Source organism: Aulonocara stuartgranti, assembly GCF_965226115.1.
Source record: "Aulonocara stuartgranti genome assembly, chromosome: 23".
NCBI classification, from domain to species: domain Eukaryota; kingdom Metazoa; phylum Chordata; class Actinopteri; order Cichliformes; family Cichlidae; genus Aulonocara; species Aulonocara stuartgranti.
In genome coordinates, this window is record NC_138958.1 from 21,735,560 (window position 1) to 21,757,949 (window position 22,390).

At 45.7% G+C, this 22,390-nt stretch overlaps 1 protein-coding gene and 2 long non-coding RNA genes across 15 annotated transcripts; 2 read left to right on the forward strand and 1 right to left on the reverse strand.

Moving 5' to 3' along the window:
* Positions 1 to 78: 78 nt before the first annotated feature.
* LOC309699816 (leucine-rich repeat-containing protein 31-like) lies at positions 79 to 16,358 on the reverse strand. 11 transcript variants are annotated; one of them, XR_014274483.1, is made up of 15 exons: positions 15,844 to 16,352; positions 15,659 to 15,725; positions 15,427 to 15,511; positions 13,739 to 13,922; positions 13,374 to 13,469; positions 12,508 to 12,610; positions 12,261 to 12,365; positions 12,018 to 12,182; positions 11,720 to 11,875; positions 10,683 to 11,446; positions 9,811 to 9,923; positions 1,375 to 1,517; positions 1,111 to 1,223; positions 626 to 845; positions 79 to 117 (listed from the first exon to the last, which is right to left on the reverse strand). XR_014274483.1 is itself a non-coding variant. In XM_082523008.1 (10 exons), exons 5-10 carry the CDS (start codon positions 13,389 to 13,391, stop codon positions 10,989 to 10,991), a joined length of 1,005 nt encoding a protein of 334 aa, XP_082379134.1. In that variant the 5' UTR covers positions 13,392 to 13,469; positions 13,739 to 13,922; positions 15,427 to 15,511; positions 15,659 to 15,725; positions 15,844 to 16,352; the 3' UTR covers positions 10,581 to 10,988. The 11 variants fall into 11 exon arrangements, 1 of the variants encoding a protein (XP_082379134.1); XR_014274482.1 differs by lacking the exon at positions 1,111 to 1,223; XR_014274484.1 differs by lacking the exons at positions 79 to 117; positions 626 to 845; positions 1,111 to 1,223; positions 1,375 to 1,517 and adding an exon at positions 1,562 to 1,579.
* On the forward strand, positions 12,189 to 20,079 carry LOC309699818. Its single transcript, XR_014274493.1, has 4 exons — positions 12,189 to 12,343; positions 19,159 to 19,235; positions 19,444 to 19,741; positions 19,964 to 20,079. It is a non-coding gene; the product is annotated as an uncharacterized lncRNA (long non-coding RNA).
* Positions 20,080 to 20,095: 16 nt separating this feature from the next.
* Positions 20,096 to 22,145, forward strand: LOC309699819. 3 transcript variants are annotated; one of them, XR_014274494.1, is made up of 4 exons: positions 20,096 to 20,116; positions 21,103 to 21,179; positions 21,388 to 21,718; positions 21,941 to 22,145. It is a non-coding gene; the product is annotated as an uncharacterized lncRNA (long non-coding RNA). The 3 variants fall into 3 exon arrangements; XR_014274495.1 differs by lacking the exon at positions 20,096 to 20,116 and having other exon boundaries at positions 20,768 to 21,179; XR_014274496.1 differs by lacking the exon at positions 20,096 to 20,116 and having other exon boundaries at positions 20,769 to 21,179; positions 21,388 to 21,706.
* Positions 22,146 to 22,390: the final 245 nt, after the last annotated feature.

Sequence of the window (22,390 nt, forward strand, 5' to 3'; positions counted from 1 at the left end):
GTTCTTCTGTGCAGTCTCACCTGGAGCTCGCGCTTCTAGTTCATGCCATCATCACCAAAGATTCTTCAAATAATAGTTTAAAGATGTCCATGAATGCACTGCTAACTGCTCTTCACCCTGATAAAAATCAACATGCATTTAGAATAAGAAACACTTTTACAAAACCAAAAGCTTCACTGTACTTAGTGATTTATACGTCTACAAAACAGGTTCAGTTTGTAACTGAGAGAGCAGCTCAGTGGTGCTGAATTATATTTCCAATAGAAACACAATTTCATATGTTGTAGTAACAACACACTGCCACAAGATGGCAGCCTAGGCCTACTTTAACATGCTGTTCCAGTAAAAAAGAAAAAGTGACAGAGCCTTGAAAGAGTGACAGAGACACTTTTTATGAACTCATCTGTAATGTGTCACCTTTTCTGTAGGATGAAGAAGTGCTTCCCTTCTTTTAAAGTAAATACAGGCTTACAAAGATCCTCTAAACATGTTTCTGAAATAATCCTAAACACAATCATTAAATCAAAAATGCAAGAAACTATTTATTTAATCACTCTTCTTAACTTAATTCCTTAACTTAGTAAAAAAAAATAAAAAATAGACAAGAACTTTTCTGCTGTCTCACCTCTGTCAGTTTTCATGCTGTTGCAAGAACAGGTGGAGGTGCAGGTGGAACTTTGACTTCAGTGTGGTTTGTATGTGCAGGCAGGAGTGTGACATCTCAGGACAGCAGAGGGTTGTCGAGCACGGTGACTCCTGCTGCGACGCCCCCGTCTGACTGTCCTGAGCTCTTGGTCCTCAGCAGACGGCCCACACACTCATTCATCACCATGTCTTTACCCTGCCTGTAAGAAAACCAAGAAAAGGCTAACATTAGAAACAGCCACCAACCAATCCCTTTTACTCCACCACCCAAAAACCAGTGAGAAACACTAGTTAGTATTAACTTGGAATCAAAGTGCACTAATCCCCAGGCTCCCAGCATAACATACAGTCTAACACAAACTCCACAAACTGTCTTGCTTCAGCTGACTTTCCTTCACCTTCTCTCCAAACAATCTGTTGTGCTCTTTTCAGCACAAAGCCACACTCCTGCTCACTGATCCTCACCTCTTTTTAACCTAGTCTCAGCAACTTTGTCCCATAGCTTGCACATCCTTTCCACCTCCATCTTTCTTCCCAGCCAACTGATACATACCTTTTCTCCTTCCTTAAAAGCCAGCCTAAGAAATACGAGTTCATAAACGCCACAGAGAAATAAATCAGAGGAATAAAATGCAAATGATATTGCTTACACTGAACAGCAACACCCAGGTGAGGATTATCTAATGCCAAATTTTCCAAACAATGAAAAAACCGTGCCCTTTTTCTCACCATGTCTAGAGTGTAGAGGTCAGCCAATGTCGCTCGGATCTGCTGCACAGCTTGAGGCTGGTCTGGGAAGAATCTGTCCAGGACTCCAGGTCTGGGGAGCACTTGCTGAACCTTCTTGGTACCAGCCAGGTGAGCGCTGATATCTGGACACAAAACCATAGAAAAAAAAAAGAAAAAAAATGCATCTATTAATCACCTGGATCACCTGTTGAGAAAGAAAAAAGAAAACAAGCAGAAGAGAACAAGAGTAATAGAATAAACAACATCACAATGATATATGGGAATATGACAGTAAATACTAAATATTAAACATTATTGTGCAGCACATAAGATCAACAGAACACAGTGTGCTTTGAGGTAGGAGCCAAAAAGGGTGAAGTTTGTGTGTGTGAGCACCTGTGAGCATGGACGCGCTTGTTTTTTAAAAAGGTTCCTTCATGTAATGATCTGCTAGAGGGTGTGGGGGGGCCACAGCCCCGTCCTCCAGGGCATGAAGCAGGTATGGAGGAGATCAAAACTCCAGACATCCAGAGGCCCCCAGAACACAACAGACCAAGAAAGACCAACAGAGGGGCAGCTGCGCCACTGTCCCAGAAAGAGCTGAGGAGAGTCCCAGATGAGGGCTCACTCAGCAGCCGCGGAGCAGAAGCCAGGGGGAGTTGCAGTGACGCGCCCGTGAGCTCCGCCGGCAGCCAGCCGTGCCTGAGTGACCGAGCCCCAGGCCGAGAGGCCGGGGGCACCCCCACCTCCGAAGTGGCCCGAGCGAGCCCCAGGCTCCAGGCCCCGATAAGCGGCCGCCAAGGAGTGAGCCGGTGTGTACCTGGACGCGCATCCCCGGACACAAAGAACCACCAACGCACCGATGTCTGAGGGAGTCCGCCACTGGCAGGGGAAGTGGTGGTAGGGGGAGATAGGCCTCCAAACCTTGGAGGGCCTGAGATGTCCCCAGAGAGGTGGCGCCTGATACCCAACCTGTCATGGTCCTGGGCCATGTGGGCCCAGTATTCTTAGTTTTCATGCATTTTTGTATTTTGTTCCTTATTTAGGCCATGTTTTCTGAGTTGCCCTGTTGTGGTGTTCCCTAAGTGTTTTCCCTTCATGGCTCTTCCCCCCTGTGTGCCCTCTATGTATTGATGAGCCCTCGTCTCCCCTTGTGGTTGTTTCATGTTTCCCCAGCCCGTTATGTCGGTGTTTTCCCCGTGCTCTCTCTCCTCCTGTCGGAACCTCTGCCTCTACATGTCATGTTCAGTTCACCCCGCCCTGTCTCGTTATGGTTCTGTGTCACCTGTGTTCCCCGTGTGTTCCCACTTTCCTCGTTAACCCTCTGTGTATTTCTGTCTGCGTCTTCCTCTGTTCGGCGTCGCGTTCTCCCTCATGTTGTGTGGATCTCCCTGTGTCTCTCCGCGTATGTTAGTTTACTTTTCCCAGTTTAGTTTTGTATTTCCTATGTTCTGCCATTCCAGCATTAAAGCTGTGATTTTGAGTTCATCCCCGTGTCTGTGAGTTTTGCTATTGGGTCCTTCTCCTGCCTGCCACACAACGTATCATGACAGAAGAACGCGACCACAACATGGACCCAGCAGTTCACAACCCCTCCGCGGACCGACAGTACGACGCGACCATGCCGGACCCAGCGACACAAAGACTGGAGATTGTCCGGACAGTGGAGTCGCTATGCGACAAGTGGCTGCACTGTTCCAGTGAGGAGGAACGGGAGGAGTTCGCCCGCCAGGTAGGGGTGTGCGTGTCTGTGTTCCCCTGGTTATGGGAGACGCTGCACCCCCTCGTCAGCGACCTTCTCGTCTCCGCTCTCCGACTCCGTCCGCAGCAGCAGCGGCCCGGTGGGCGTGCACCTTCACCAGAGCCGTGCCATCGCGCCGTTGCCCCGCCGCCTCATGAGCCAGTGGCGGTCAGAGTCGGAACGGTGAGGCTCACCACGGACACACCATTGGCTCACACTTCATCAGCTTCCGCATCTTCGCCACCGCCTGCCTGCACGGAGATGCCCGAGGCTGTTGACTTCGGTGAGGAGGAGCGGCAGCAGGTGTTGCGGGCTTATCGGGAGGACGAGCTCCGGTGGAAGCCCTGGCTCATCTCGGAGCAGGACCTCTCACCTGCTGCACAGCCTACCAGCCGCTCGCCGTCTCCAATCCACTTAGACTTTACTTCGCCTGCCTCATTTCTGGCAAGGATGTGGGCGGACGACCGGGAGATCGCCGCTACATCACCCCCTGCATTTGTGCCATCAGCGCCCATCGCGCCAGCTACCAGAAGGGGGCGGCGCCGGCGCCGCCGTGGCACCGCATTAACTCCGGAAATCATGGAGCCCGGTCTCTGTGAGCAGCAGCAAGCAGCTTGCACCCACGTAGAGGAGGAGCTCCGGAGAAAGCCGTGGCCTACCCCCGATTGTCAGCACATCTTTCGGGGAACACGCCTGGCTCTCGGGGGCCCTCGGAGCCGCCAGGGTCTGCAGCCCTTCACAGTTCAGTCAGCTCCCTCGCAGCCACCCTCAGTTCAGTCAGCTCCCTCGCAGCCACCCTCAGTTCAGTCAGCTCCCTCGCAGCCACCCTCAGTTCAGTCAGCTCCCTCGCAGCCACCCTCAGTTCAGTCAGCCCCCTCGCAGCCACCCTCAGTTCAGTCAGCTACCCTCCTGGAAGCCCCCGCTGCCTGGTATTCTCAGCATCGACATCTTTTCCCGTCAAGGTTTATCGCTAAATCATTCGATCCTCCCTTAAGAGAGAGACTGCGTCCTCGCTGCCTTCACCCCAGTACACCAGTGTCACCTGGGTCTCCAGTAGCTCAGCTCCCAGTGTCACCTACCCCACAGCCACTTTTAGCTCAGTTTCCAGAGCCACCTGTTTCAGTTCAGGCCCCAGTAGCTCCAGTGCCGCCTGTAGCAGTTCAGGCCCCAGTAGCTCCAGTGCCGCCTGTAGCAGTTCAGGCCCCAGTAGCTCCAGTGCCGCCTGTAGCAGTTCAGGCCCCGATAGCAGTACGGTCCGCTGGTCAGCCTAACATTCAGCCAGGGGTCTCTAATCTCTCTGGCTCTGCATCAGCTCCTGCTGGGAGCTCGGATGAGCTCATCCAAGACTCCGCGGCTCCCACGCCGCCTTCTACCTCGTCAGCTGGAGGGTCCGAGGGGCCCGTTCAGCCTCCTGTCTCCGCTGGAGGGTCCGAGGGGCCCGTTCAGCCTCCTGTCTCCGCTGGAGGGTCCGAGGGGCCCGTTCAGCAACCTTCCTCGTCAGCTGGGGGTTCGGGAGAACCGCACCAGCCTCATGCCACGTCAGCTGGAGGGTCCGAGGGGCCCGTTCAGCCTCCTGTCTCCGCTGGAGGGTCCGAGGGGCCCGTTCAGCAACCTTCCTCGTCAGCTGGGGGTTCGGGAGAACCGCACCAGCCTCATGCCACGTCAGCTGGAGGGTCCGAGGGGCCCGTTCAGCCTCCTGTCTCCGCTGGAGGGTCCGAGGGGCCCGTTCAGCAACCTTCCTCGTCAGCTGGGGGTTCGGGAGAACCGCACCAGCCTCATGCCACGTCAGCTGGAGGGTCCGAGGGGCCCGTTCAGCCTCCTGTCTCAGCTGGAGGGCCCGAGGGGCCCGTCCAGCCACCTTCTGCTACGCCTGGTCCAGCCTGTGCTTCGTCCGCTGCAGCCTCAGAGCCTTCGTCCGCTGCAGCCTCAGAGCCTTCGTCCGCTGCAGCCTCAGAGCCTTCGTCCGCTGCAGCCTCAGAGCCCTCGTCCGGCCCAGCCTCAGCGTCCTCGTCCGGCCCAGCCTCAGCGTCCTCGTCCGGCCCAGCCTCAGCGTCCTCAGCCTGTGCTTCGTCTGGTCCTGTGCCCACCGGGCCATGGCCAGCACGCCTGACACTGGAGAGCCGCCGCTGCCTTCCGCGCGGCCGGCCCCCTGAACTGCTCCGTCGTCTCCTTCGCCGCCGCCGCTGGCTTCCGCGCGGCTGGCCTCCGGACCAGCTCTGCCACCCGCCTGGTCGGCCCCCCGACCGTGTGACCCGTGGACTCTGGTGCCTGTGGGCTCTGGGTCGGCCCCCTGAACTTTGTTTTGACTATGGTCATGTGCTCCCGTGTTTTCTGTTGTTTATTTTGTTTCCCGTTCTGGTCCCTCCGTCCTGGTCCCCCGCCTCCCGCCCTGGGTGGGTTGTTTTCTGTTTTTGTTTTGGTTTCTCGGGTTTGGGCTGTCGGGAGCCAGCCCTTTAGGGGGGGGTGGTGTCATGGTCCTGGGCCATGTGGGCCCAGTATTCTTAGTTTTCATGCATTTTTGTATTTTGTTCCTTATTTAGGCCATGTTTTCTGAGTTGCCCTGTTGTGGTGTTCCCTAAGTGTTTTCCCTTCATGGCTCTTCCCCCCTGTGTGCCCTCTATGTATTGATGAGCCCTCGTCTCCCCTTGTGGTTGTTTCATGTTTCCCCAGCCCGTTATGTCGGTGTTTTCCCCGTGCTCTCTCTCCTCCTGTCGGAACCTCTGCCTCTACATGTCATGTTCAGTTCACCCCGCCCTGTCTCGTTATGGTTCTGTGTCACCTGTGTTCCCCGTGTGTTCCCACTTTCCTCGTTAACCCTCTGTGTATTTCTGTCTGCGTCTTCCTCTGTTCGGCGTCGCGTTCTCCCTCATGTTGTGTGGATCTCCCTGTGTCTCTCCGCGTATGTTAGTTTACTTTTCCCAGTTTAGTTTTGTATTTCCTATGTTCTGCCATTCCAGCATTAAAGCTGTGATTTTGAGTTCATCCCCGTGTCTGTGAGTTTTGCTATTGGGTCCTTCTCCTGCCTGCCACACAACGTATCATGACACAACCTGACATATAGACACAGACATACAGGCACACACAGACACAAACATCCATTCCCACCCTCATGCTCTCATATGTACTTACTCCACACTCAACCAACGTGGAGACAGACATAAAGAGACGCTGTACACACGATCACACTCCCCAAGCGTACTCTACGAACCGGGTCTAGGTACCCTTGCCCCTGGAGGGGGAACTGCACCCAGACCCAGGTGGTGTTACCCTTTTCCCTGCGGTGGGGAGAGGCAGACCACCCCAACTCCGCAGCAGCAGGGAGGCCCCACACTCCAGACCGCAGTCGGACGGCCAACTCCTCCTCCTAGCCCCCCCGCTCCAGCAGGCCGCAGAGAATGGGGGTGAGAGAAGACTCCAAACCTCCCTCCACCCGCTCATTGTAGTGTTGATGCATGTGTGTTCTAAGGTGCATTTAAAACCCAGGAGGGCATGGAGCTACCTGCCAGAGAGCAGCAGGTAAGCGCATAGTCCCTCCTGATAGCCCTCAATGTCTACGTGTATTTAAAATTGAGAGGTGGGCAACGACACCAGGGGTGGGGTGTACATGTATCGTGTATCCATGTATTGTGCCCACCCCCAAGATCCTATATGTATGTGTAATGAGAGTGTGAGTAATGTGAATGTCTAAGTTGTGGGATAAAATTGAGGCAGAGGCAGCCAGAAGGGGACAGAGGGGGGGTAGCCTCCTCTGCACCCTGGTGACACCCCCATACTCCGCGCCCCGCCAGGGAAAGGGGGCCCAGGCCCATCCAGACCGGGGCCCAGTGCAGCAGCGCCTCCCGGCCCCACAGAGCCCGGGACAGTCCACCCAACCCCACCACAGAGAAAACTGCACCCACCCCACCATCCACTCATCTTCCAGACTACATAAGACAATAGACGCCCAGGCTGAGATCTTCCTCCACCTCTCCTGTATCTCCCCCTCCTGCAGAGAGAGTTCCTGAAGAGCGGAAAGCTCCAGAGAGTTGCAGCATGGCCTGGAGGTGTCACTATCACAATCTGCGGGGAGTATGATCATTTGTTATGAAAAAAGAAGACCCAAATGCAGACTCACAGGCTGGCAAGGATAAACTAAAGGCAGCCTGTTTATTTTGGACGGAGAGAATGATATGAAATATCTGACAGGGAACTGAGAAACTCAGAAACCTATACTGGGGGATAACACTAGGAAACATGACCAGTGAAGCTGGGTGACGAAAGGAGAAGATTAAACAATAAACACACAGGACGGTTATTAGGGAAGAGGAGACGGCAGGGACAAATCAGGAGTAACGAGACAGTTACAGCAAAACTCAACATAACCAACAAAATAAAATAGGAAGCACGTGTTTTGATCGCTGGCTCCAGTCTGCATGCTGAAGCTTCCTTTGGTTACAAGATACAGAACCAACGTTAGTGTGAATGAGACTATGAGAATGTTATATAGCATTTGCTCCACTTTGAATTCAGTTTGAAGAAGTAAAGAGACAAACAAACTTAAAAGAGACCATAGGATAAAAAAAAACACAGACACCGCAAAAGGACGAAACACGGGCAAGAAGCAAAGTAAACAGAAAAGGAAGCAAGGAAATAGAAAGATAAGATCCACATGAATAGAATAGACAAAATATGAGTGCTTCAAGCAAACTGTGCAGGAATAAAATATAAATAGCAAACAGCAGAAATAAATAACAAATGGGGGAAAATATGTAGGATGAACAGGAACAAAGACACTGGAGAACAAAGTGGTGAGGGTTACTCAGACCACCATTAACTGATTAAATACATGGGAACTGGCAAAGTGAGACGCGGTCACAGAGAGTGACAAGGTACAAGGCGCACAAAAAGAGGGACTGGCAAAATTAGACGTCTATCAGAAGTACAGAATACAGAGACAGACAGGCAGACAGTGAAACAAACATGGAGACAAAACCTGCTACACACAGAGACAACACTAACACGGCCTGAACATGAAAGGAAACAAATTTAGACCAGCAACTAAGAGGAAGCACTAATTTGGAAGGGAAATAATACCAGACATATGGTGCACTCTGAATATCACCAGTCTGTTGCAAAGCTAACAGAGAGACAGACAAGCATTCACACCTACAGCTAATTTAAAGATACCACTTCAGCGTCACAGCTGGGTCCTTCTCTGTGTTATAAACGACACAGAGAAGGACCCAGCTGTGACGCCACAGTAGTTCATTTGTTGACTGATACATCGATGTAGTCTCTCAGGAACGAGGGCGAAATGCCAACGACCGCCTGTCTGTTTTCAGGGCTGTATTTGAAGCCATGCTCCAATCAGGCAAAGTTTTAAGTGTTGCACATTTCGATGGGTTTCTTTCAGCTGACATAGTTTCCATTTGGGTCATGTGGTGTTAGATACCCCAGCATGTGGTCATAGGGTGAAGAGCCCGGACGATTAGTGGGATTTTAGGTGTGGTGTAAAAATGACGCTGCAACTTTAAAAACGTTGTTGCTTTAAGGATTAACGTACAACCATACTTGGGCTGAGTTTGACACTGGTTCTCTTCAGTAATTAAAATAGCTTTAACACATGATAAGATCAAATGTCAGCTACACTGTGACAGTCGAGGGGCCACACTCAGATATATTTATTCGCTTGTTCTCTTTGTGTGATAAGAGTTTCCATCTGAATTTAACCCCTGTGTGGGGCTGATCTTTCATTTCATTTTATTTCAAGCTCAGATTCTTTGCCTTTGGCACATTTTCTGTGACGAGACTTCAAACCATTCCCACCGTCCTTATTAATCAACATGGTGAAGTGATTCTTCGCAAGGTGATGGGATAGGAAGAGTTTCAGAAAATGAGGCCTTTTGTCTTTATTGGAGAGGTCAGTGCAGACAGGACGGATGGGGGGAAGGCGAGGGGGGAATGACACACAGGAAACGGTGTTGGTCAGACCCAAAGACATGCGTGGGCAGTGAGGACTCTCACCTTCAGACTCACTGTCTAATCAGTCTGACAGTGAGTCTGAAGACAGAGCAACCCAACACACGTTACTATGTTCATCATCATCATCATTGTTTATTTATATAGCACTTTAAAAACACACAAGGCTGACCAAACTGCTGAACAATAGAAACATAATAGATACCATAAGAATAATAAATACGATACAATAATAAACATAGCGAAAAACAATAAAATACAAGTCAGTCAACCACTGAGTCAAAAGCCAGTGAATAAAAATGCTTTTTCAATCTGGATTTAAAAACCAGCACTGATGTCGATTGCCTAATGTGAAGAGGAAGATTATTCCAAAGCTTAGGAGCCACGATAGCGAACGCTCGGTCTCCTCTCAGTTTCAGCCGTGATTTGGGGACTGAGAGCAACAGCTGCTCAGCTGACCGGAGCGAACGAGTGGGGACATAGGGCTTCAGCAGGTGCCAGACCATTTAAAGATTTAAAAACCAATAAAAGAACTTTAAAATGAATCCTAAATTCAATTGGAAGCCAGTGCAGGGAGGCCAAGAGTGATGTTATCACTAAGCAGGACATTAAATCAAATTAATGAGACACCAAAACAAGAGCTGGAGCCCAAGACAGCCATGAAGTCACAGTGTACACAAATACACAAGAAACACAGAAACCAGCTGGGTGGATGTGGCTCGGGAACCTTCTGTTACCTTGAACGTCGGTGTTTTGAACGCTGGCTGCTCCAGTCTGCTTGTATTTGTCCAAGATTTCCCCTCATATCTTGGTTATGGTTATTTTTTCTTTTATTAAACTGATCACACTCCTGTTCATGAATAGAAAAAAACCCCATCAGTGTATTTTCACTTAAACAAGCAGCTGTTTTTTTTGCATTAAAGTTATATAAAAATGTAACAGTGCAAATTCCTCGCTGACAGTTTAACCAAAAGGCATTTCCAGTGGAAAGTAGCCGACATATTCTCAGCATAACCATGTATAATATCCACAAAACCTGAGAAGGTTGGAGAGAAGGTAGGTGAACTCTGCTGGGATCTGCGTTTAACAAAGTGTCTAAAGACGAAACAAAGAAATCTTTCTGTAAATGTTCAAATGCACAGACTGGACTGAAAAAGAGTGAAAAAGCAGCTAACGTCCAAAAATAAGAAAACTTTGAAAGAACTCCAAAAAAACCTGGAGAACTTTTGCTCAAAAAACAGTTTTGTTTTTTTTAAATTACAAGGCAATCTGACAAAATGTCATCAAATGAGACTCAAGACTTCTGCAGGTCTCTGCCATGACTCAATTTTTTTTTCTTAACGGCAGAAACAATTGTTCCTTTTTTACTTTGTTTCTATTTTCTCTTCTTGTTTTTATCTGTTGAACAACAAACAACATTCATGCTGATTCACATAATATCCTGTCTCTAATCTCTGGGATTTCCTCGTAGCTCTTTGATGCAAAGAACATCCATCAAATGCTCCAGCTTGTGCTCAACATCATCGTGAACGGTGAAGGTACTCTGACGAGAAAATACTCAGTCGACCTTTTGGTTGATTTGTTAAAGAACCCCAAAATAGCTGATTACCTAACAAGGTATGCAGATAATTCACAGCTCTTTTCCTGAATAGCTGCTTTAAAACTCTGCTGAAAGCCTTTGTCCATTTCCAGGTATCCCCACTTCTCGGCATGTGTGTCTCAAGTGTTAGGACTGCTGCATTCGAAAGACCCAGACCCTGCAGCCAAGGTGAGAGACGACAAATATGATAACCCACACCAGCTGTGCTTAACTCTGTAAGTTCCCAGTATTCCCTGAAACCATCACGTGTGACACAGTTTACATCAGACGTGATGCAGCTGACGTCAACACTGACCTTCTTGTGGTAACAGAGACTTAAAAAAATAATAATAAAGCAACAAAGTGGGTCGCTCTTTGACAGTAAATTCCAGTGCGGTCCGCTCCAATCTCCTCAGGCTGACTCTCTTCTAGGCTCTCCTGACTGTTCCCTTTACATGTTGATGATGTGTCTTGTAAATCTGGATCCCTTTCCAGCAGGACGCTCCTCTTTTTCAGACAGTACCTCAGCTGCTCTCTCTCCTGACAGTCAGCTGTCCACCTCTGCATGGCCAGTCGAGCCAGCGCCGGCATTTGAGGCAGAGCTCGGAGCAGAGCGGGCAGCCAGGCTGAGCACGGAGCAGAGGTTGAAGGTCGCAAACTGACATCCACGTCTTCCAGAGAGCCCAGACCTCCTGCTGCAAACAGACTGCACCAACCGTTGTCTCCCACCAAGCTGTTGTAGGACAGATCCAGTGCACGGAGTGAGGAGAGACAGCCCCGTCTGCACACGGCAGCTGCACAGAGGAAGAGGACCCATTGATAACTGATCACTTTATGCCTGTTCACTTTACTGTTTTGTTCACAATGTTTCTGATGGAGACAAAAATAACACCGAATAGTTTCATTGTTTTGTTTTATACGACAGCTACAGATGCTGGCAGCATGAAATAAATGAAAGAAATATCAATTTCCTTCAGGCTTTACTTGTCTTAATATACATTTATGCAGCCTAATGATCCACTACAGACCAAAAAAGAAAAAGTATAATGTCATTGTGTGTTAGTTACCCAGATGTTGCATGTCATCAGTGGCGAGCTCGCAGCTGCAAAGACGGAGCTCGCTGACGACTGATGGCTGCAGAGCATCCAGCAGGAGCGCCAAGTGACCGCCAACCACTTTACACCAGGAAATATCCACCGTGCGCAGATAGGACACCGCCAGGGCTGATGCATAAACACAAAGTTTTCACCATTTCAGGCTAGAGGGTGGAAGAGGTATTCAGGGAGAATGACTTGAAGGAAAACTTCTATAAATAAACAAGTGTGTGTGTGTGTGTGTGTGTGTGTGTGTGTGTGTGTGTGTTACCCAGAGCAGTGAAGGACTCGTTGCTCATGTAGCAGCTGTTGAATGGCAGCCTCCTCATTTGTGTCGCAGGGAGGGCGGAGACCAGCAGGTGGACCACACCTCCCACTTCCTTATTGGATGACACATCAAGCTCGGTCAGTGCAGTGAGAGAGGGCAGCACCTGGACTGAAAAACAACGAGTCACATGACTGCTGCAGCGAGCATGCGATTAGTGTCCGGCGTGTGAGATTGGTAGCAACTGACTCAGAGCCTCTAGATCATCTCGCGTGAGGCAACACAGGTGGAGGTCGAGTCTCTCCAGGTGTGTGACGTGAGCCAGGTGAAAGGTGAGGCGGCTCAGTCCACCAGCTAGAAGCAGCTTTACAGTATATTAATCAGAACAATGCTGCTCTCTAATGTATCTTGGTAAAGCGCAGAAAAATCTAATGTTTTATATGATACAGTGTGATTTCAGTAACATATCATAATGGAGGCTTCAGCAAGTACTTACGAAGGAAATCTTTCCTCTGCTCTTCAGTTAGTTCATCAAATACCTCCCAAAACATCTGTATGGTGGGGTGGCGGTCATGATATCTCCAACCATAACTTGTGTTCTGAAAACAGTGAAAATGACTGTTATAATCATAGAGTTTGTAAGGTCAGGCATACACTATGTTGCCAAAAGTATTCCCTAACACATCCAAATCATTCAATTAATGTGTTCCAATCACTTCCATGGACACAGGTGTATTAAATCAAGCACCTAGGCATGCAGACTACTTCTACAAACATGTGTGAAAGGACGAGTCGCTCTCAGGAACTGAATGAATTCCAGCATGGTAATGTGATAGGATGCACCAGTGCAACAAGTCCAGTCATGAAATTTCCTCGCTATTAAATATTCCATAGTCAGCTGTTAGTGATATTATAACAAAGTGGAAGTAATTGGAAATGACAGCTAGTCAGCTGATGCTAAGGCTCATAGTGCACTTAAGTCACCAATATCTGCAGTCTGCTGTTGTTACAGATGTCCAAACTTCATTGGTTTCCATGGCTGAGCAGCTGCATCCCAGCCTTACACTGACAAACACAATGCAAAGCGTCAGATGGAGTGATTTAAGCATCTCAACACTGGACTCTAAAGCAGTGGAGATGTGTTTACTGGAGTGACGAATCACACTTCTCTGACTGGCAATCCGATGGATGTGTCAGGGTTTGGTGGTTGCCAGAAGTACTTGTCTGACTGCACTGTGCCAAGTGTAAAGTGTGGGCATGTGTGCACATGGCTGGGCACCAGTGCACAATACAAGGTCCATAAAGACATGGATGAGTGAGTTTGGTGTAGAAGAACTGGACTAGCCTGCACAGAGTCCTGACCTCAACCTGATAGAACATCTTTGGGATGAATTAGAGCAGCAACTGTGAGCCAGGCCTTCTCCTCCAACGTCAGTGTCTGACACCACAAATGCACCTCTGGAAGAATAGTCAAAAAATTCCCATAAACACACCTAAACCTTGTGGAAAGCTTTCCCAGAAGAGTGGAAGCAGTTATAGCTGCGAAGGGTGGGCTGACTATTATATTATACTATCATACAAAAGTCTGGATTAAGACTGAGATGTGACTCAAGTTCATATTTGTGTTAAAGCAGCCGACTGAATGCTTTTGACAGTATGCAGTACACAGTTATTGTGCTACAGGACAGCTGTGAAACTACAGCCTGTGTCTGTTTGGCTGACTGTACCTGTTTGAACTTTTCCCAGTCATGCACGTCCTGGCCGACCAGCACTCCCTGCAGCTCCTCTGGTCAAAACAGCCTCACCAAATCCTGCTCACACACCAGGAAGAAGCCTCGCTTGAACTCCTGGAACAGATTCTCCACTGATGTGTTGAAGGCATGATTCACATAGGCCTCCACAAACTCCTTCCTGTTTAGGAGGGAAAATGTTAAATTAGCAAACATTTCACAGAGACAAAGGTGCTGCAGATGAACCTCACAAACACTTCATGTTTTATATGCTTACTTATTTTGACCTGTCAGTGGCTTTCCAGGAGTTTGAGGATCCAGGTCAACATCTGTTCCATCCCAGATTATCTGTAAATTAGTTATAAATCAGATGAGTTTAGCTGCAAAACCTGAGAATGAGACAGATTACTGATCATCTTCTATAGTAAAACACATACCAAAAGTCCATGTAGAGATTATCCAGAACATCATCTTCATAGTTAGATAAGATATAAGATAATTTTTGATTTTTTAACTTGCGAATAATCTTTCTTGCTGTAAAATGATCGACTTCAAAGCCTTCCCACATTCATGGGTATCAACAACTGCTTCTCTCCTCCTCAGTATGTTACCACTTACCTGAATACGCCACACCAGCAAACTGACAGTAGTGGTTACACTTACTGATGATCTAGTGCACTTGATTAGCACTTGGCTAATACTGACCCTCTTAAATAATTATGGAAATAGTCTTGGATGTCTTAGTTTTTGAAACATCTGAATTTCGGCTCAGTGTGTGTTAAATAAATAATGACCTGGTATAATGTGTTCTGTGCTGTTCATCTGAGGTTGCATTTACCTCATATTAAGACCTACTAAGGACCTGATTGTTTTTAATTATGTCCTGATACATAAAACCTGAGAGCTCACATAACTGCATATGCTCAGAATAGACAGCACACATGGATACAAATTACTGCCTTGCAGCAGCAATCTTCAGACCATCACTATGAGCTCCATACAAGGTTACACTGTTCCTGTTATTAACAGCAGGGGGCACTATCAGCCACAGACTGGGAGCCAGATATGCTCTGCTGGTGCCTCATTGTTACAGAGGAAAGACTCTATAGTGAGAAACAGCTGAGAGGGAAACACTGATCTGGAAACGTCTGAGTGTTACAGAGGATATACATAGCACTGTGGTTCAGTGTCACACAATCACAAACAAATACAGCAAAGTACTAAAAAGGGTGTTGCCTCCAAAGATTGCTTTTACTGGTTTGGAGCTTAGGAGGCTTAATAACAACAGGCATGAATGAAGACAGATCAGAACAGCTGTTTGATCACAGCATCCAGTACCAACACAATCATCCACACTCAAGAGCCTGTTGGCTTCAGAGTCAGCAGCTGAATGTCTAAAATATCAAATGTCATTTTTGGTCCATCAGCTACAGCATGAACTGCTTAAAGTGAGAAGCAGCCTGAAGCCCGACAGATTCATCTTTCCAGACTGAAAATATCTCAGAGTGAACCGAGTGGTGCGTTTTCAGGGTGATCTCACAAAGTCAAATCCCTTTAATGATGTTCTGTCCTGTCTTCCTCTATCAAAAGCACACAAACACTATAAAACATTGTTTCGGTGCTTTGGGGTTTTGTTTTCTACACAGAGGTATAGCACGACTAGACCCTAAAGGCAGGCTGCTCACCTACAACCAGCTCACGAACATCTTTCCAATGGAGCTCGCTGCCTTTCTCGTGGATGAGGGTCACTGTGATCCTCCGCTGGATCCCCTGCAGCAAACATAACAGGAGCTCAGGATCACAGTGAGCACAGCTAGAGCAACATTACGCTTTAAAAGAAGATATTCAACTGTGTACAAAGGAAGCAGTTACCACTGTGTGAGTAATAAGGAAACAACATGTGCACCAATCCTGTACCTGGTGCAGCAGGTAGGTACCATGACAGGGCAGGCCTCCACTGTGATCCACGATGGCTGGGATGTACCTGTGCATGGAGGGAGGAGGTGACACAATATCCCAACTTATAATATTCTTCCTGGAGATCATTTTTATGGTTCCTTTAAAGCTTGTGCGTGAATATAACACTCCAGATGGATACTCACTCTCCAGTGGGCTCCAGCTCGCTGATCTCAAACCAGACCAGCAGGTCGTACTTGCTGACACACTGACCCAGGTTGGATTTGGTGATGGTGTTCAACTTGGAGGCTGCAACTGGCACACACACACACACACACGCACACACACACACGCACACGCACACACGCACACACACACACACGCACACACACACACACACACTCAACGTTAACAAGTGGGAATTTTTCTGGATTTAAGAGAAGGTGAATAAAAGTGAGCAGTATTTACTACATGCTTTGGGTGACTAAATGGAGGATGGATAGGTGACATGAAAACACTACTGACCCTTTATACTGAGCCAATAGCTCACACACTTCTATTAAATCTGTCTAAAGAGCCAGTAATCACAGAGGATAGATACTGGAAGCAAACTGAAATGTTAGGAGGAACTAAATCACACATTACAACACCAGTGGCAGCACCCTGCTGTCTCACACATCGGGATCACGGTCCTGTTGAAGCGGGCTAATTGCTAAAGCTCACAGTTGCATTCCTCTATACTCAATATGATGGAAAAAACTATTTTAACAAACAATTAAAAAAGGAACAAGTAAAAGATCTACTATAGCCAAAAGAAGACCATTTACAGACTATAGCCCTGTCAACAAGTATTTGCCTCCTTTCTCATTTCCTATCTTATTCCATATTTGTCACACTTACACCTTTCACATCAATACATTTATAACATTAGACAACAATGTCTAATATTCAACGGCAGTTTTCAAGGGCAAAACGCTATCCAAACATACTTGGTCCTATATGAAAAAGTAATCACACAGAAAACCTGATACCTTGTGTGTCACCTCTGACACCAACAGCTGCAGCAAGCGTTTGGTGCTAGAGGTCACATTTGGACTCTGGACCTCTGTGGAGTGTGCACATGATCTCACTACTGTCTAAAAATCCAAGGAGTGCTGAATCATTGAAAAATACACAGTAACAGGTGTGTAGCATCGCTAACTAGGTAGCAACAAGCCTCTAATTGGATAATCCAAATTGTCACTAGGTGTGAATGTGCAAATGAATGCGAGTGCGAATGGTTGTCTGTCCCTATGTGTTGGCCCTGCGATAGACTGGCGACCTGTCCAGGGTGTACCCTGCCTCTTGCCCTATGACAGCTGGGATAGGCTCCAGTGACCCCCGCGACCCTGAAAAGGATAAGCGGAAGCGAATGGATGGATGGAATTTTTCTTCCTTTATGCTTACAGCCACGCTCTTGACACAATCAGGACAAAATGCCATGGCGACTGTCCCTTGGTGACCTTCTTGGTTACCTCATTGCAGATGTTTTTCTATATTGCATAACTACTTTGGAATGATGCATCAAAAATAAATAAATAAATGAATACATGCCAAAAAAAGAAACATTTGTTTTAATGTGGGGTTTGAAAAAGCCCACCTTTTGAATTATAAGCCGTGAAAAATGACAGACTTTTTCTCATTATTTGGTAAGGATTAAGACGCACAAAGAACCAGTAATTCTTGCCCTTCAGCAGTCACAGAGGTTTAAACCATGCTGGTGAAATTAGTGCCATTATCTGACAGGGAGAGGAGCTGCAATATTTTCTATATGGCTCCAAGAGTGATAAAATGCCTCACAGCGATGTTCATAAATGTCAGTCATGCCCTGGCAGAGAACTCCACTGCTGAATTAATATTATATGTCAAACAATGCTCCATCCAGTTTTATGGGTTGCATACACAGTCTGAGCCTCCAGTCACGCAAACCTGTCCTGGCTTGTAGAGTGAAGCCAGACTAGATGCTAATGGAGCTCTCTAATACTTGAATTTTAGTCAAGCTTGCAGCTTTCTTCACTATGTTGTATAATGCAATGAATAACATGAACATTTTTAGTAAGGTTTGTTTGCTTGTTAACATTTTTCCCTTTAATGTTTTCATTAATAAAATCCAACCTTGAAGCATAACAAACCAACCTTCTACTTTCTTAAGTTCAAGCAAGTCTACAGTTTAAATAAAGGTCTAAAGTCACAAATATTATTCTGACAATAGAAATCCTAGAATAGTGGTAACACTCTGAATACACATGCCAATATAAATTTATCTCGCTGTCATGTGTTATTTTGCCGGGTTGTTTCCTCCCGTTGCCATTTCAATAACTTGCCTCGGGGTTGAGAAAGGCTTAACCACAAAACTGCCCAGCATGTGTCACTGTAGCAAGCAAGCAATTTATTTATATAGCACTTTCAGAACAACACAGCTGAACACAAAGTGCTGTACACTTGGCATGCCAAAAATGATACATGAATAAAAAGATTTACCCAAAATAAATAAATAAGAGTGACAGCAAATAATAAAATGAGCACAAATAGCCCAAAATAAAAAGTATAAAATGATCATTAGAATTAAAAACAATAAAATGAGTACAATAGATTAAAAACAATAAACTCAGGGTCATACAGTGTCATATGCCAAGGAGTCAAAATGGGTTTTAAGACGCATTTTAAAAGTGGACAGTGAAGGGGCCTAATGTGCTGGGGCAGATTGTTCCAGAGATTAGGAGCAGCAATAGAGAGGGCCCTGACCCCTCTGAGCTTTTTCTTGGACCTGGGTACCTCCAGTGAATACTAGATCTACTTCTACTGAATGGAGAAAAGGTTCCTGAGAAGAGATTTAATTTTCAGTATCTAAGAAATTTGAGGCGTTTCTGAAGGTACTGTACCATGTTAGAGCATCTTAACATAGAGTCCTTGAATACTAGGCAGTTGTAGAGGATGAGTTACTCTACTTTAAATGACTCCCACCCCTTATTGGAGGATTTCAGCTTCTTCCTGTGGGACAGAGGTTTGCAGCCCCTAAATGCAGGCGAAGCTTGAAGAAACAGCTTTGTCCAAGCTGCTATTTTGTTGTCGTTGTAACAAATGACACATGTTTTTTTTCTGTATTTTTTAAAAACTGTATTTATTTATTTACTGTACTTATTTCTCTATTTATGACAGTGCTTTTATCTCCTTTTTGCTGTTTTATATGAATTTATCAGTATAGTGTTGTCTAGTTTTAGAAGCTGTGATTAGGACGTCTATTTAAATTTGTTGATTAAAGATCATAATTAGAGATCATAAGCTGCCTTTGATTTAGACATGTCTGATATTTTTGTAAACACAAAATAGTGTATATATATGAATATTTTCAAAAAATGCTCTGTGAGTTCCACATCATAACAGTTATTTACTGAGCAGCTCAGTTAGAACTTGCCACTCACACACTGAGCAGCACTCACTAACTTTCTATTTCTAAACAATTTGTTCACTTTTTATCTCAGGCATGTCTGAAAAGACATCAGATAACTTTTTCCATCGCTTTGAAGATTTGATTCAGAGAAAGCGCACAGGTGGAGATGTAAGTAACTAAACATACTCATTCTTGACTTCTCTGCTGATCAAATGTAAATGTTTCTGAGAGATGTGTTATATTTTGCTGCTTTGCACAGTGTAATTTTTGTGTAAGTCACTGTAGACAGAGCAACTGTCAGCGCTTCACCACAGAGTCCAGGATCCTGGACTTTCACAAAGCTCAGAGCAGTAAGACAAATGTGTTCTTTCAACAGGCAGACACATTGCATATCGCACAGAGACCCAGAGGTTATGCTGTGCAACTCCCACCTTTACCTGAGCAATGCGCAGGCTCTCCAGAGATAGTCCAGGGAAGCTGGAAATGTTTGGATGACCCCTTTTGGAATCAGGAGGACCCTGAAAGAAGTCTGAGTAGCCTCAGCTCTGCAGACACACACACACCAAGTGATCTGAGGGCCATTCCTTTCATTGTTAGTCCTGTTGAGATGACACCGCTCACTCCAGTTCCTCCACCTCCTCGAGCAGCTTGTCCATCGCAATTGCGGTTCAAAGGTGATGCTTTTCTTTAGTGGTTACACCTGCTGTTAATCAGTTAGTTTAGATTTTAAAATTTGACACTGTAGATTATCTATTTTAATGCTAAATTACACATTCTTGCTGTCCATTCATTTTATATGCTTTTTTGAAGAAAAAAAAAATCAGGAAGAAAAATGTTTATTGTTGTTTTTGTAAGATGTCAATTTGTAGTTATTTAGTTATTTTTTGTCTAAACAGACACGAAGTTCATTCGTGGAATAAGAGTCTTGACAGCAAAAGACAAATTTGGGCCTATTTTGACTCCAAAACCTCCAACAGTTCCCATACCGCAAAAACGAGGACCTCGGCCTGGGACGCTGCTGCGCCGTGCAAAAGTCGTCCCTATAGACAGTAAGTGGTTTTCCTCAGTAACTGTAGAAGATGCTGAATAATCAAACTTTAAATTAAGAGATTTTTTAAAAAGATTTTAATGAACAATTAATCACTGCATCATGCTTCGAATTAGAAGAAATGGCAGTTTCTTTTTACTAACCTCGTTGATTATCAGACAAGAAAGCAGACAGTCAGTGCAGTCAGAATAATCCAAGAGAGAGCAGGGTCAAACTCCCGCCTGTAGCTACACCTGTAGAGAGCCTGTCCCACAGCTTTAGTCTGCTGTCTTCATTAGAACTTTAAAATGAATACTAGATCTACTTCTACTGAATGGAGAAAAGGTTCCTGAGAAGAGATTTAATTTTCAGTATCTAAGAAATTTGGGGCGTTTCTGAAGGTACTGTACTGTTAGAGCATCTTAACATAGAGTCCTTGAATACTAGGCAGTTGTAGAGGATGAGTTACTCTACTTTAAATGACTCCCACCCCTTATTGGAGGATTTCAGCTTCTTCCTGTGGGACAGAGGTTTGCAGCCCCTAAATGCAGGCGAAGCTTGAAGAAACAGCTTTGTCCAAGCTGCTATTTTGTTGTCGTTGTAACAAATGACACATGTTTTTTTTCTGTATTTTTTAAAAACTGTATTTATTTATTTACTGTACTTATTTCTCTATTTATGACAGTGCTTTTATCTCCTTTTTGCTGTTTTATATGAATTTATCAGTATAGTGTTGTCTAGTTTTAGAAGCTGTGATTAGGACGTCTATTTAAATTTGTTGATTAAAGATCATAATTAGAGATCATAAGCTGCCTTTGATTTAGACATGTCTGATATTTTTGTAAACACAAAATAGTGTATATATATGAATATTTTCAAAAAATGCTCTGTGAGTTCCACATCATAACAGTTATTTACTGAGCAGCTCAGTTAGAACTTGCCACTCACACACTGAGCAGCACTCACTAACTTTCTATTTCTAAACAATTTGTTCACTTTTTATCTCAGGCATGTCTGAAAAGACATCAGATAACTTTTTCCATCGCTTTGAAGATTTGATTCAGAGAAAGCGCACAGGTGGAGATGTAAGTAACTAAACATACTCATTCTTGACTTCTCTGCTGATCAAATGTAAATGTTTCTGAGAGATGTGTTATATTTTGCTGCTTTGCACAGTGTAATTTTTGTGTAAGTCACTGTAGACAGAGCAACTGTCAGCGCTTCACCACAGAGTCCAGGATCCTGGACTTTCACAAAGCTCAGAGCAGTAAGACAAATGTGTTCTTTCAACAGGCAGACACATTGCATATCGCACAGAGACCCAGAGGTTATGCTGTGCAACTCCCACCTTTACCTGAGCAATGCGCAGGCTCTCCAGAGATAGTCCAGGGAAGCTGGAACTGTTTGGATGACCCCTTTTGGAATCAGGAGGACCCTGAAAGAAGTCTGAGTAGCCTCAGCTCTGCAGACACACACACACCAAGTGATCTGAGGGCCATTCCTTTCATTGTTAGTCCTGTTGAGATGACACCGCTCACTCCAGTTCCTCCACCTCCTCGAGCAGCTTGTCCATCGCAATTGCCTGTTTTCTCTGCTAAACATTCAGGAGCAGGTCGGTTCAAAGGTGATGCTTTTCTTTAGTGGTTACACCTGCTGTTAATCAGTTAGTTTAGATTTTAAAATTTGACACTGTAGATTATCTATTTTAATGCTAAATTACACATTCTTGCTGTCCATTCATTTTATATGCTTTTTTGAAGAAAAAAAAATCAGGAAGAAAAATGTTTATTGTTGTTTTTGTAAGATGTCAATTTGTAGTTATTTAGTTATTTTTTTGTCTAAACAGACACGAAGGTCATTCGTGGAATAAGAGTCTTGACAGCAAAAGACAAATTTGGGCCTATTTTGGAAAAACTGCAGCATTTCCAGGATGGGATTGTAACCTCACCTGGACACACAGTACCAACCAAAACATTTACTGCAGTAAAGCCTTTGACTCCAAAACCTCCAACAGTTCCCATACCGCAAAAACGAGGACCTCGGCCTGGGACGCTGCTGCACCGTGCAAAAGTCGTCCCTATAGACGGTAAGTGGTTTTCCTCAGTAACTGTAGAAGATGCTGAATAATCAAACTTTAAATTAAGAGATTTTTTAAAAAGATTTTAATGAACAATTAATCACTGCATCATGCTTCGAATTAGAAGAAATGACAGTTTCTTTTTACTAACCTCGTTGATTATCAGACAAGAAAGCAGACAGTCAGTGCAGTCAGAATAATCCAAGAGAGAGCAGGGTC